At 34.1% G+C, this 14,042-nt stretch overlaps 1 protein-coding gene across 1 annotated transcript in view; it reads left to right on the top strand.

Annotated features, from left to right (window-relative positions):
• Positions 1-14,042, top strand: part of Ccdc172 (coiled-coil domain containing 172) — a 48,038-nt gene that overhangs the window by 13,549 nt on the left and 20,447 nt on the right. Inside the window, exons 3-4 of the mRNA XM_048334958.1 lie at positions 8,678-8,794; positions 10,029-10,194. Coding sequence (XP_048190915.1) covers positions 8,678-8,794; positions 10,029-10,194 — 283 coding nt within the window. The remainder of the gene's footprint in view (positions 1-8,677; positions 8,795-10,028; positions 10,195-14,042) is intronic.

Below are 14,042 nucleotides of genomic sequence, written 5' to 3'. Positions count from 1 at the left end.
CAAGGCCTTGCACATTTTCCCTGTTGAGGTCATCCTTACTGTTGCTGTCCAAGCTCAGAATTTTTACACTTGAGGAATAAGAGAGATTAAACATCCATGAGCAGTTCTGGGTTGGGGCTCCAGTTTTCTTGTATTACTCTTCCATTTTTGGTTGAATGAGATGCAGTTTACTAAGTGACACATCTCTAGACCAATGGGTAGAGTTTTGTTATTCTAGTTCTATAGTTTCCATAGCCACTCTAGGATATGCCAATGGAGACTTTTTAACTGTGCAATGAGCTCATTTCAGCTTCCTGTGGCCTTAATTACTGGTCAGATGTCATTAGACCCTAATGCCTGTGTCCTTTCTGAACAATATTTCTGTGGGCTTGAATTTTAATTGGTCTTATTTTATTGCTATCTCTTTCTTTTTTGGAATGAAAATTTTCTTCTTGTCCTTTGAATTGACCGGGGTGAAACAATATATATGCTTATATTTTATTCAGCATTTTTATATATTTGGTAGGTCCTTTACAATATAAATAGTGCCATATTAATAATATTACTTCAAAAATTTTAATGTCTTAAATTTCTCATTCATGAGGTTTTATTTTTAATTTAGATTTTGGTGAACTGTGTAATTGTTCAAGAAGTTATAAGAAAAATATGTGAATGATAATTTTCTGAGGCAGTAATATCTGAATTTTATTTCTGTTATCTTCATTTTTTCATACATTTGTATACAGATTGAGTCAGACCTGTTCTTTTATAAAATTTTGTGAATTCAGCACTAGAGTCTTCTAAAGTTACTAGTACAGAAAAGAAGTACTGAAGCCTGATTTTAAAAATTATTTTTAGATAAACTATTTTGTTCAATTTTCTCTGATTGCTTTAAAATTTTTAAATCTACAATTTTAGGTTTTGCATAGATGTACCTATTTTATCTGGAACAAGGATTATCCTCCCATTTTAAGCTGACATTAAAATTATATTCTGATTTTTTTCAAGCACTTCCACTTACATAGTTTAGATCTCTGTTTTCTGAATATTTATCTTCTGCTATTTGATTGCTGATCCTTAGCAATCTGAGAGGTTTATTTTATACCTCTTATTATCAACTCCACTTTCCATAGTAAAGTTTTGCTATTTAATGCTTTCTGCAAATTTAAATTTCAGGTTGCCTTCTTTTCACATTTAAAATTTTTTCTGTTTTCCTTTTTTTTTTTGGCCAGTCCTGGGCCTTGGACTCAGGGCCTGAGCACTGTCCCTGGCTTCTTCCGGCTCAAGGCTAGCACTCTGCCACTTGAGCCACAGCGCCGCTTCTGGCCTTTTTCTGTATATGTGGTGCTGGGGAATCGAACCTAGGGCCTTGTGTATCCGAGGCAGGCACTCTTGCCACTAGGCTATATCCCCAGCCCCATCTGTTTTCCTTTTAATCTCAGCTTCTATTTTTACTTTTTCCCTTATTACCCATAGTTGGTCTTGTTTTTGTTTTTTTCCATAAACAGTCTTTTATTAGCATCTTCTGTGTACATCAGCGTTGATGTCCACACATTTTGTCATCTTGTAGTAAAATATTACAGTGACACAGTGCTCTGTCTGAAATTTATCTAATAATTCTTCTTTCTCTTCTTTGAAACCTGTTTTCCCTCCATTGGATTCATGTTGTACTCTGCAAGATCTGTTTAGACTCACCATTTGCCAACAAATAAGATAAATAACATGTTCTTTCACTTGTTCCTGTTTTCTTGAGTTTTTGAAGAATTGTCTTCTCAGAGCTAAAGCTGGTTGAGTTGATATAATCTTAACCAATATCTAGTGTTCTTGTGGTTTAGCTTTACTTGGGTGAGATGAGGATGACTTTTTTTCTTGCTCATGTACCATGGGTGTTGTTTTTTTTTTAATTATGAGGAGAAAAAAATGTATTTTAAAGAATCAGTGGTATTGAATAGTTCTTCTATCTAGAAAACCTTTTCTTTAGCATTGCATTGACAGAATAGGTACATAAGGTTATGGGCAAGGCACTGTCACCTGGGGATCAAGGAACAAAGAAGTCATCTTAATGCAAAGCAGCTCCCCAGAGGCTTTCAGATTAAAAAAAACTGTCACAGAATTTCTTGGCCTATCAGAGTTCGCTCAATGCTCTTTCCCTAACAAATTAATATCTAGCTGAGACTGACAGGTTCTCAGGAATAGGAGTTGTAATGAAGGCGTTATTTCTGAAAAGGATAGATGTAGGTTGTAGGAACTTTTGAACACCCAGATGAGTTCAAAAAAGTGATAAAAAAGATAAAAGGAAAACTGGATCCTCTTCCTGTAATCCTAAAACTTCTCGGTACAATTTCTCATATTTTTACAATTTTTGTTTGCAATGTCTTAGGACTTATTATTGCCTGAATTCATATTTCAAGGTAAATTGAAAGCCAAAGCCACAAACATAGTCTTGTCTAGGGTGAAATTCTAATCAATTCCTTCCTGAAGAAGAGATAAAAGAGGAAGTAAAGGGAAAGATATTTCCGTTACACTGAAAAAATAGGTAAAATTCTTATTTTAAAGTAGGTTTTCAAAAAATTATTATGCGCTCTTGTTTTTCTCTACGGGAGTCTTGCTTATTTCCATGTGGGAAAGAGTGGGTCGTATTTCTAGAGACTTCTGAAGACCTTCTACCATTATCTTCACTGAACATAGAGTTTTCTTCCAAATTAAAATAACTATTATTTCAACTTTAAAGAGCAATGCATGTTTATTACAAATTATTCTAAAAACAGGAAGAACTCAAAATGAAAATTACTCCACTGTGAAGTTAACATTTTAGTAGATTTTTCTCCCAAATTTAAAACATGTATGTATTTTTTTTTTTTTTTTTTTTTTGGCCAGTCCTGGGCCTTGGACTCAGGGCCTGAGCACTGTCCCTGGCTTCTTCCCGCTCAAGGCTAGCACTCTGCCACTTGAGCCACAGCGCCGCTTCTGGCCGTTTTCTGTATATGTGGTGCTGGGGAATCGAACCTAGGGCCTCGTGTATCCGAGGCAGGCACTCTTGCCACTAGGCTATATCCCCAGCCCTCATGTATGTATTTTTAAATAATTTATTTTTATTGTATTTTGGATAATATATGATTTTTATATCTTAGGTATTTCAGTACACATATATCTAAGTTACTACTGTTCATATCATTGTGATGACAGTCTACTTATATCACTGTACATGCATCCAAATTTTTTTAGGAGCAAGTCTCGTAAATCAGATATACTAGTGAGTATATAATTTTCAATTTTGAAGTTGTCTTAAGGAAAGGTTATTCCAGTTTGTAATTCCCAAATATTGTCACTAATATGCATGTGTATGTATATACACACACACATATATATATAATTATATTCATTCCTGAGTTCAGGGCAGTTGGCACTCTGCCACTTGAGTTCCATCTCCAGCTTGGGTTTTGTTAGAAAAGAGGGCAGTCTTGTAGTCTTTTCTTGCCCAGGCTCTTTGAACTGTGATCCACTGGATCAGCCTTTAAGTAGGTAGAATTGCTAATAAAAGCCATTGTCGTCTTTTTATGCTTTTAATTTGACTTTTAAGTTAACTTACAGTATTCTTTCATTTATTTGTATTTATGTTTTATCTGTTTATCCCTTTTTGTCTTTTCTTATTGACTTGTAGCATTTATATGTTACCCTTTTTATTTTATTACCCTTATTTTATTTTTATTATATTTTATTATTATTTTATTACCCTTTTTATTTTATTTTATATTTTTGGGTCATTTGCGGTAAGTTGAATTATTTGTATCTTGAATTTTTGTGGATTTCTTTTTTGAAACTAGGTCTTACCTTGTAGTGCTGGTTGGCTTTAAACTGATATTTCAAGGTGCCTCTGCCAAATTAGTGTGAGCCTTACGGGTGTGTATCACCATGTTTTTCTAGCAAGAGTTTATAATTGTTTGACTTGTTATAATTTAACAGTTTAATATGTTTCCTTCTGAATTCATTCCAGGTTTGAGAAAGCTTGTCCTACTATACAATTTTTAAGTCATATCTTTTCTAGTAGCATGGAGAATCTGAGGAACAAGATTTTTAGGCGTAGAATAGGTCCTATTCAAATGCTTGAAAAAGGAACAAACATAGGTGGTTTGTTTGAGGAACATCTGGGAGGCCCATGGGTCAGAGAAGGAAGCAAAGAAAGACTGATAGGAGACATGATTGGAATGTTGATAAGATTTACAAGTCATGTAAAGAATTAAATGTCATCATAAGGACTAAAACTTCCTAATAGTTAAACTTCCTTGCTTAGCATATCAGAATTCCTATGCCATAGAGAGGTGTTCTTTATAAACATTATATCTGTGGTTTAGAAACATACTTACAAAAATCTGTTTTTTATAAAGTGATAATATCTGCTACGCTAGAATATTCATTGATGTGCCCTAGTGTTTACAATGTCTTCTGTCATAGTTGTTATAACCATGTTTGTTGTCTTGGTTATGATTTTAGGAATGTGAAATCTTTTATATAAGTCCCTTTGTGCTTTTTCATGTAAAGTGTCCTATTATGCTACTGCACAGAGCATTTAATCAGCAAAATGTCAGTTCTTCAAGGATGAAATTATTTTTAACAGCAGTAGCTACAACAAAGACTAGCTCTACATTTTGCTTACTTGGGCCTAAACATTAATTTTAAATCCTCAGTCATTTTCAATTTTCAGATTCTTCTGGTAGAAAAATACCTAAAGGCACCCAGGCAGCAAGAGTAGTGAAGAGTCACAAATCATAGCTTTATTGAAAACTGACCTCGCTGACCAGATAAGTCAGCACTGGGAAAACTATAAGCTCTGTTAAAAAATCAAGTATCCCAAGAGGAACAAACAGGGGAAGGAAAAAAAAAATCTTTATTGCTGAGAGAAGCAGAATTAACCACTGCTATAAATTAAACTTTCCTAAAACAGCAGTATTTTCTGACAGAGTTTGGCCATCTGATCCTAGAATGCAACTTTAAGCCTGCATGTAAACATTTTCAGGTCTAGTCAGATGACAGAGAAAGAAGAGAAAGAGAAATTTTTATACCTGTCCTTAGAAACGTTCTACCCTTTTTCTTTCCATTGTTTGTAGCCCCTGAGATTTTTTGATAATTTAGTACACAGTCATTAGTTGCAGTTTCTGGTTATTATAAATTAAATGATTCATGCTAACACAAGTATTTTAGTGCCTCAGTTCAAATTTGATTCAAATATATATATTTCATAATAGTTTTTATGGTACAATTTAATATTTCTTGTATAGTCTCATTATGATCCTCACCCATCACCTTTGTAACAGAAGTAAGAAGTTTCTAATGGAGTGTTTGGTCCCGTTAGTATATTCAGAATTATATTTTGAATGTTTACTTAGAACTTACATATTCAGTGGGTCTGATTTGCAAAAATAGGAGCATGAAAAAGTGAACTAGGATAATGGAGAAAATAAAAGGAATAATATAGACTCCTGGGGTAAAGTGAAAGATAAGCAGCTTCTTCCATTTCATCCCTTGGATAGGAGAAAGAGTCATTAAATAAAGGGAAGATTATATTCCAAGGGGAGAAAGAAAAACATCTGTAATTATGAAAGAAGTGACAGAAAAGCTAGAAAATATGAGAAACAAAAGGCTATGTAAAGAAAAGTAGGAAACAGTCTGCAACACCAGCTCTTCCTAAAGGCAAGTCAAAGCTACAACCACAACAAGCCAGGGCAGCATCAGTAGCAACAGACTGGTGGTCCTAGCCAGAGAGAAAAACCTATGGTTTTTGAAGACCTTAAGTCACATACAAGGATTTGGTGAGACAGTGATTCCTCCTGCACTGCAGAAAAACATTGGAAAAGAAATCCATTTTGTTATTCCCAACATCTGCATGCTACAGTTCAGCACTATTTTGAGAGGAGACTTTGGTCTGAGACTTGAGTTTCTCTGGGGATCTGAAAACAAGAAACAGTTATATCTCAGGGAGTACAGGGATACCCTGCTATAAAACAGCCATGAGAACCAGTCTTAGGGAGGGAAGAGTCAGACACAAACCTGCTGAGAAGTTTAAGCAGCAAAGAGGTCAGGTTGTGAATGACAATGGGTTGATGGGTCTGCCCTGCATGTCAAGGAGTGGGCCTCATTTCCTTGAGAATTACTGCGGAAACTGGAAAGCTCTGAGCTTGGCTTTTATGGATGTCTCTTTGATGCTTGTGCTTGCTGTTGGGTAGGACTTAGAACTGTGAGCCCAGGTCCCTCTCTTCCTTTCTGGTTTCTTGCAGGGTAGTTTACCAGTAGGCAGGTCCTAAAGCACTGAGACTGACAGAGTGCTGGGTTTCCTGTTTCCTCCAGGGCAAATTTCATTGCACCTTATGCTGCCCGACTCTCTGGTACATCGGTACACTTCTAGGCTTGGACTTTTGCATCACGCCAGTGCACAAAATAGGGGACATCTGGAGTGATCATGTTTTCATTTCTCTTTTTACCTTTATCTAGCTTCATTTATGTATTTGTTCTTTATTTTGTAATCAGATTTTCTTATCTTTCTCTTCATAGTCTTTTAATTTTTTACCAAAAAAATAACCTTCTTTCATTTTACTTCTTTCCTGCTCCTTCATTTATTTCAGGCTTGAATTGCCTCATTAACTTTTTGCCTAGGCTGGCCTCAAATAGTAATCTGACCAACTCTCCATCCTGACTAGCTAGCATTGCAGGTGTGTGCCACCAAGTCCTGGCCTAAATTTATATAAGTTGAACTTATTCTACTTAAAGTCCGTTCATAGCTTCAGGATGACCGTTTCATTCCTTTGAATTAATTTTGATATTTCTGTGTTACTATCATGATTTTGAAAACATGGAAATCAAAAGACAGATTTTATTCTTTAATTTATTCTTAATTGTATACCCTTTACTATAGTATTGTACTTCTCTGGAGTTCGTTTTATTCTCACTTATATAATAAGAGCTAAATAAATAGTCCTGATGGAATTTCTTATTCTAAACAAATATTTACAGTTCAGGATCAACATTTATTTTCTCTTGTTGCCGATTTCTATAGATATGGATACATGTATTCTAATGTCTGTCTTCTCATATAGTACTATACCAACTTTGCAATTATTTTCAAGTATTAGTTCAATTCCTTTGATAACCTAAGTTGTACTTTTCTTTATTAATATCTTTAAAAAATGAATTGATGAGAACAACACTGTGTACTGTATGTTTGGGAAGATATACTCTAATATTATATAAATATAAGATCCATATTTTCTATTTTATTTCAATTGCTTTTTTGAATGCCAGTATTCTTAAGACTTTGTAGCAATATTTCATAAATGTCTTTAAGCCTACCATTTGCTTCTAGACTAGACTATTCCAGTACTCTTTACTATTCAATATCTTCTGGGACAGAGATTTCACAATCCACCTTTCACCTTGAGAAGTGCTTATAACTAGCATAAATCTTGCTTTCTGCAATTTGAGGTGAATTTATATCCTTTTTCTTTTCTCTGTAGAGATGGGAACAGCCCCAAACTAGAAGTGATGCGTTTTTATGAGGGATAGTACTGAAAATTGTAGAAAAATTATTTTCAGTCTAACATTAGTCTTAGCTTTTGTATATCAGGCTGTTTTTCATACCCATATATCAGGAGCTACCGTTTTTAAGTCCAAATGAAATAGTTACATACCTGATATTAATGTTTATTATATTACCTGTTCTTGAAAACCAAGTGAAGTATTAAAATAAACGAGTTCTTATGTGGACTAGGGAATAGGAGAAGTCCTCTTTCCTCATATACATTTAAAACACATCCCTGTAGTCTCTGATATTGTTTACAAGGAATCTGTTGGTTGAATGCCTAGAAGGTAGGTAAGGATGTCTTCAAATTAAACTTAACTTAGATAGCATTACTAACCAACTGTTGCAGTCTTTGATAATAAAATTAGACTTCCCCTCAAAATAAATAAATGAAGTAAAAAGTGAGTTTCCCAAGCCTACTTGAAGTCAGGCACAGTTCAATTACTTGGAAGACAGAGCTAGAACTGTGAGCTGAGGCCAGCCCTGGACAAAAGTATGAAACCCTATCTCCCCCTCCCCCCAAAAAAGTGAAAGCTTAAAGGATTGGGGGCTTGGAACAAGTGGTAGAGCACCTGTTTAGCAAGTAGTAAGTCCTTGATTTTAAAACTCAGTACAATCAAAATAACAAACTTTGAGGAATTTAACCACATTTATTTTTTATTTGATATAATTATAGTCATACAACTAAGTTTTTACATTTATTTTGTATATCTCATTTTGTTAATTATATTATAGGACTGGTTTATCCACCCATTATAAGTTATGAGACTACATGTGTTGTTTTCAAGTGAGCTCTCTGGAACAATTTTATTGTATATTGTGAGAAAGCTTTAGTATATAAGGAATGAACTGTGCTAAATATAGGGAGGAAAAAGAAAACATAACTTTATTCCATGAGAAGCCAATAGTCTTTCAGGGAAAAGAGACTATAACATTCTAATTATACAGTGCTTATAGATGGTACATATTTAAGTAGTTTAGTGTGAATTTTATTCGGTGGCTTAAAGATTTAATACAGAAGAAAATTTATACTATACATATGTATTCTATTGGTTTGATACCTTAAGATGTTAAATTAATTGCTCTTTCCTAATTCCTGTTGTTGTTGTTTTTTGTTTTTACTTTAAGGTTCAGCAGTTATCTGAAAAATCCTTCCTCTTGCAGCTTTCAAAAACTCATGAACATGCTCTGGAAAGACAGTACAGTGAAATTACAAACCAAAGGAATAGGCTTCTTGAAACCTTTGTAAGTCTCCAACCATTTTGAAAAATCTACTTCAGTTGCTTAAAACGTATACATTTAGAAAACTATCTGTATGCCTATTGGCAGGTAGTACAGTCACATAAGAAAAATGTTAAGCCCTATTTAAAATTAGTGGCCGAGTAATATAAATTGAAAGAGTTCTATTGGCAAGGATGTAATACAGTTGTTTGTTTTGTCAGCACAGAGGTTTGAACTCACGACCTTGTGCTTTCTTAGCTGGCTTAGTGGCTGATACTCTTCATTGAGCCACACTGTTAGCCTGTTTTTTCACTAGTTATTTTAGAGATGGAATCTTGCATACCTTTCTGCCCAATCTGTCTCTAAATAGTGATCTTCCAGATCTCAGCTCTCTGATGAGCTAGGATTTCAGGAGTAAACTTCAACTGCCTGAAAGTAGTTGTCATGAGACTAAAAAGAAAAGTGCTCAGTCTTCAAGAGGTTCATGTTTTAGGCATAATTACGGATGTGGGTGCAAAGATTATTCTAGCTTATGTCAGACACAACACTGGATCAAGGTTTGAATGTTAGCTTGTGATATTGTAAAGAAAATACATGTAATATTTAAAACAAATGTCAATACCAAAAATTAGGCATTTTGAATAACCTGGCTCAGAATTACTTAACTCTTAAAAATTATAGTGCAATAGTATTTCAACTGTAGCATTGTTTAAAAAGTGTGGTTTTTTTTGCATTGTCCAAATTAAAAAAATTTTATTTCCATGCCTTGTTGATTTTTAATAATATGTTAACTATGTTAGATCTTATTTCAAAATGAATATATAATTTTTCCTTCATCAGTTTGCATTTGAAAGGTTTCTTTGGATGTGCTAGCTTGTTTATATTTTTCTAATAAAGCAGTAACTCTTTTGCATAGATTTTAATTTTCAAGTTTGGTCATTATTCTGTCACCTATTTTATATTGTAATGATAGGATGGCATATATGATTATAGAGTTTTAATTCACAAATAAACACAAATATAATGATGACTGATAGTATTTCTACCTGAATAATTACCTCAAAACTTTAAGGAGAGTTTTTTGTTATTTTATAATAACCAGTTAAAAAAATAACATTGCTAAAGCAGTAAGCATTTTTTGTAATACAAAGAAGTTTAACTGATAACCTTGTTGCTAATAATCCTATTTTAATTTTCATCATTAAAGAAAAATATTGCAACCTATATCTGTATCTTATTTCTAATTTCTGTTTTTCAGGAGGCTATAAAGAAAAGCATGACAGATGAGGAGGAAAAATTTATTAAGGAAATTACAGACTTTAATAATGAGTTTGAAATATCAAAGAAAAGAGACCTTTTGATTAAAGAAAATGTGAAGATTGAAATATCTGATTTAGAAAATCAAGCAAACATTTTGGAAAGTGGTATGAATACATCTACTCACTCATTTATTTGCTGTTCGTGGAAATAAGTTATCTTGAATGAATGAATTAGTGAATAAATGAATTTTATAGAAATTTAACTTCTTAATAAGCAGACTGAGTTGTTGCATAATTCTTTTGCTTCTGTCTTAAATTTTCTAATGAATATATATGCATATGCAAATATGTCTATACATATACACATATGTGTACATATGTGTATATACATATCTATATAGATGTATATGTAATATACACATTAGTATCAGCAGTTTCAAATTCGTTAAAAGTTCATGTGACATAGCATTTTACCATTCACCCTATATATATTTGTACGTATGTGTGTGTATATGTACATATATTTCTACTTGTTATTTGATAGATACTGTTTTAGATCCTAGGTGTGTAGAAGTAAAAAGTGTGAGGAGTAAATATGGAAGTAGTATTTACAGTACAAAGTGAAGGAAAGTATAATAGTGGCTAAGACTGGTGCTGTGAATTTTATCTTACCATTAATCTACTATAAGCTAGAAAACAAGTTAGCATGTGATGGGGCAAATTTTATTTACATAACTAGTATAAAAGTTATTTTGTCTGTGATCATATACAGAATTCCATTGCCAAAGAAAGAAGGGCGTGAGTTAAGGAAATGTTGAAGAAGAATGATAGGATTCTAATTAGAGATTGGGAAAATCAAACATAAATCACTGTTTTCAAATTTGAGAAATTCGATCATAAGGTTAGCTTAAAATCTAGTATCTGACATGTCCAATTGCAAACGAGGGTCCTGTGTAATCCTTGAGTATATTTCTTGTTGTTCCAAATACCTCAAAGTAAAGAAAGCAATTATCTACTCACATGTTTACTATATTATAATGACTAGACAGAGGGTATTTGCTAGGGCACATGGCTGACAGGGAAAATACAGGAATAAAAACCAGTCAGTGTCAGTGTCTTGTAGCAATTCTGAAGTCCAGCTATAGAAATACTAAAAAGTTCTTTATTAGATCTCAGTTATCCTCTCACTTGGAGATGATTCTGTATGGCACATGGTTTGCCCTTTCCTCTTGCTTCCAGTCTCTTTTCTATAAAAGCTATCTTGTGGTTTTCTTCTCAGCCAATTGGCTGATGCCTTGGAACATTGTTAGATGTTGTTGATAGTACTTTCCTTTTTGCTAATTTTTACAGAAATACTTCAGAAGCTCTGTTAGTAATCATGAGGTCAAACTGCAGATCATTACCCTCTCTTTCTTTCCTTCCTACCCCTGATCTTTGTAAATGATCATATTCGTTTTCTATTTTAATGTATTATAATGGTAAATTTTATTAATTAATACTTTATCACTAACCTTACTTAGTTGTGGTCTCGTGTGTTCTAATACGGCTAAATACTGTTGTTACTGTTTCTTTAAGACTTTTGCATCAGTATTTATAAATGAGCTTGGTCTTGTGTTCCTAAGTTATCTTGACTTCACAAAGAATTTGAATGTTTCCTTTCTCAAATTAGAAAATATAAATACTAAAATTATCTGTTCCTTCAAGAAAGAGTTTGTGGTGACTTTTTCTCCCTAGTAGGGCAGGGAGTTGTTCAAATTTGTCCAGATTTCAGAGCTACTTTCCCAGGGCAGTTTTAGTTTCCATTTGTCTTCTTTCCTGTCAGTGTTTGCTCTTCCATTCCCTCTACTAATTCGTGCCACCACATCTGTTATTTCCTGCCACTTGAATTTCTCCTCTCTCCCTCTACCCTTGGCTTCTCCCTCTGACCTTTCCCACTGCTTTTGATGGCAACTGATTAGTCATCCAGTTACATTGGATTTTGGGGGAAAAAAAAATCTCTTTAACCCTTCATAGCTGATTCTGTTACTTTCTACTACATAAGTGCTTTTGTTTATTATGAATTATTTTTTGTCAGTCATGGGGCTTGAGCTCGGGGCCTGGGTGCTATCCTTGAGCTTCTTTTGCTCAAGGCTAGCCCTCTGCCACTTGAGCCACAGCACCACTTCAGCTTTTTCTGAGTAGTTTATTGGAGATAATAGTCTCATGGACTTTTCTACCTAGGCTGGCTTTGAACCATGATCCTCAGATCTCAGCCTCCTGAATAGCTAGGATTACAGTCATGAGCCACCAGCACCAGCCTTGATTTATTATTTTTTAACCCCAGAGTTCTCATACCTTAAGATTTTCTAGAACATTATCGTTTATATGATTTTTAAGCATTACCAATGCATGTTTTATCAAGCCCCTTATACTTTATTATTTATTATATCAGGATTCTTATGCATTATTTAAAAATCTCTTGTTAGTCTCTGTTTGAAAATGTCATGATCAACATAGAAATCAAGTTTCTCAACATGTTTTGCCTTTTTCCCACAGTGTGGTATCTCTCTATCTTCCAGTCTGGCTCAGCAGCTTTTGCCCTTGGTGTTAACAGTGCACAGGGCAATCTCTTGTTTCCTTGTTGGGCAATGCTTCCTGCCTTGGGACTTTGAATTCAGAAGTCTTTTCTTATCTTTTATTTAGTTAAGTTGGTCATTCTTCTGATCTCAAACCTGATCTCAAATTTCCTCAGGAAATTCCCTGCTACTGCCTCTTCAAGTTCCATATTAGCTCCGTTTCTCTGGTTATAGTCTCTCATAGTTTTCTATAGTTTTTCTTCATAGCAATGTAATTGATACTTACTTATTGATTCATGTCTACCTCTCCACTACAGTACACCTTTCTGTGAGGATAGGAGCTATGTTTTGCTCATAAATGTGTTTCTTTTGTGTGACTGTTCTGGAGCTTAAACTTAGAAGCTGGGCACTTTGCTGAGCTTTTTCGTTCAAAGTTACTGTTATAACCATTTGAACCACAGCTCCACTTCTGGCTTTTTGTTGGTTAATCAAAGATAAGAGTCTCACAGACTTCCCTGCCTGGGCTGGCTTTGAACCTCACATCTCAATCTCCTGAGCAGCTAGATTCACAGGCAACAGCTTTTGGTACCTGGCTCACAAATGCATTTTTGAAGATCACTTACTATATTCCTTCATTCAGTGACATTTACTGTGCACTTTTATGTGTATGATATGATATGAACATTGGTGTTACTGAAGTGACCAAAAGGAAAAGAAAAAGAAAACAAATCCTTGTCCTCATGGCACTTATATTTAAGTAGGGGACATAGGAAGAGAAGGAAGCAAGTAGAAGATGAGGGAAGAAGTCTAGAGAGCGGAACTATTAGAATGGGATAAGTGGTATAGTTTTAGATGTCTAGGGCAAGTTTCATTGATAAAAAGATGACTTTTGAATAAGACATGAAAAAGCTAAGCAAGTGAGCCACATAAGTACCTGGGTTAAAGAGTACTTCACAGAAGTTAGCTAATGTAAAGTCCCCCAAAGGTTATTATGCCTGGTCATTCTTAGAATTAAAGCGTAGAGCCTAATATCTTCAAATAAGAGGGGGAGGGAGTTATGTAGTTGAAAGTGACAAGAATCCAAATCACTCAATATCTTTTGGGCTATTCTGATGAGTATAACTATTAGGGGTATGAAATCAGAAGACAATGGAGGATTTTGAGCAAAGAATAAAAGGTTTCACATTTTACCAATTACTCTGGTTATTACTGAGAACATTTTGAGAAAAGGTAAAAGCAAGAATAGGGAAGCAGAAAACAATGGCAGTAATCCACACAAGAGATGACCTTAGCTTGGATAAGGGTTATAGCAATAGGAATACCATATGTACTCAAATGCTGAATATAGATGAGTGGAGTTTTGTAATGAAGGTGTAAGAAAAAGAAAAGATTTTAAAATTGACTCCAGAGCAATTAAGAGAATATGAAATCATGTATTTGTGAGATGACTAAATATTT

Source organism: Perognathus longimembris, chromosome 2 (genome assembly GCF_023159225.1).
Source record: "Perognathus longimembris pacificus isolate PPM17 chromosome 2, ASM2315922v1, whole genome shotgun sequence".
In the NCBI taxonomy this organism is placed as follows: domain Eukaryota; kingdom Metazoa; phylum Chordata; class Mammalia; order Rodentia; family Heteromyidae; genus Perognathus; species Perognathus longimembris.
Note: the sequence above shows the minus strand (reverse complement) of the source record. Positions and strands in the feature narration are given on the sequence as shown.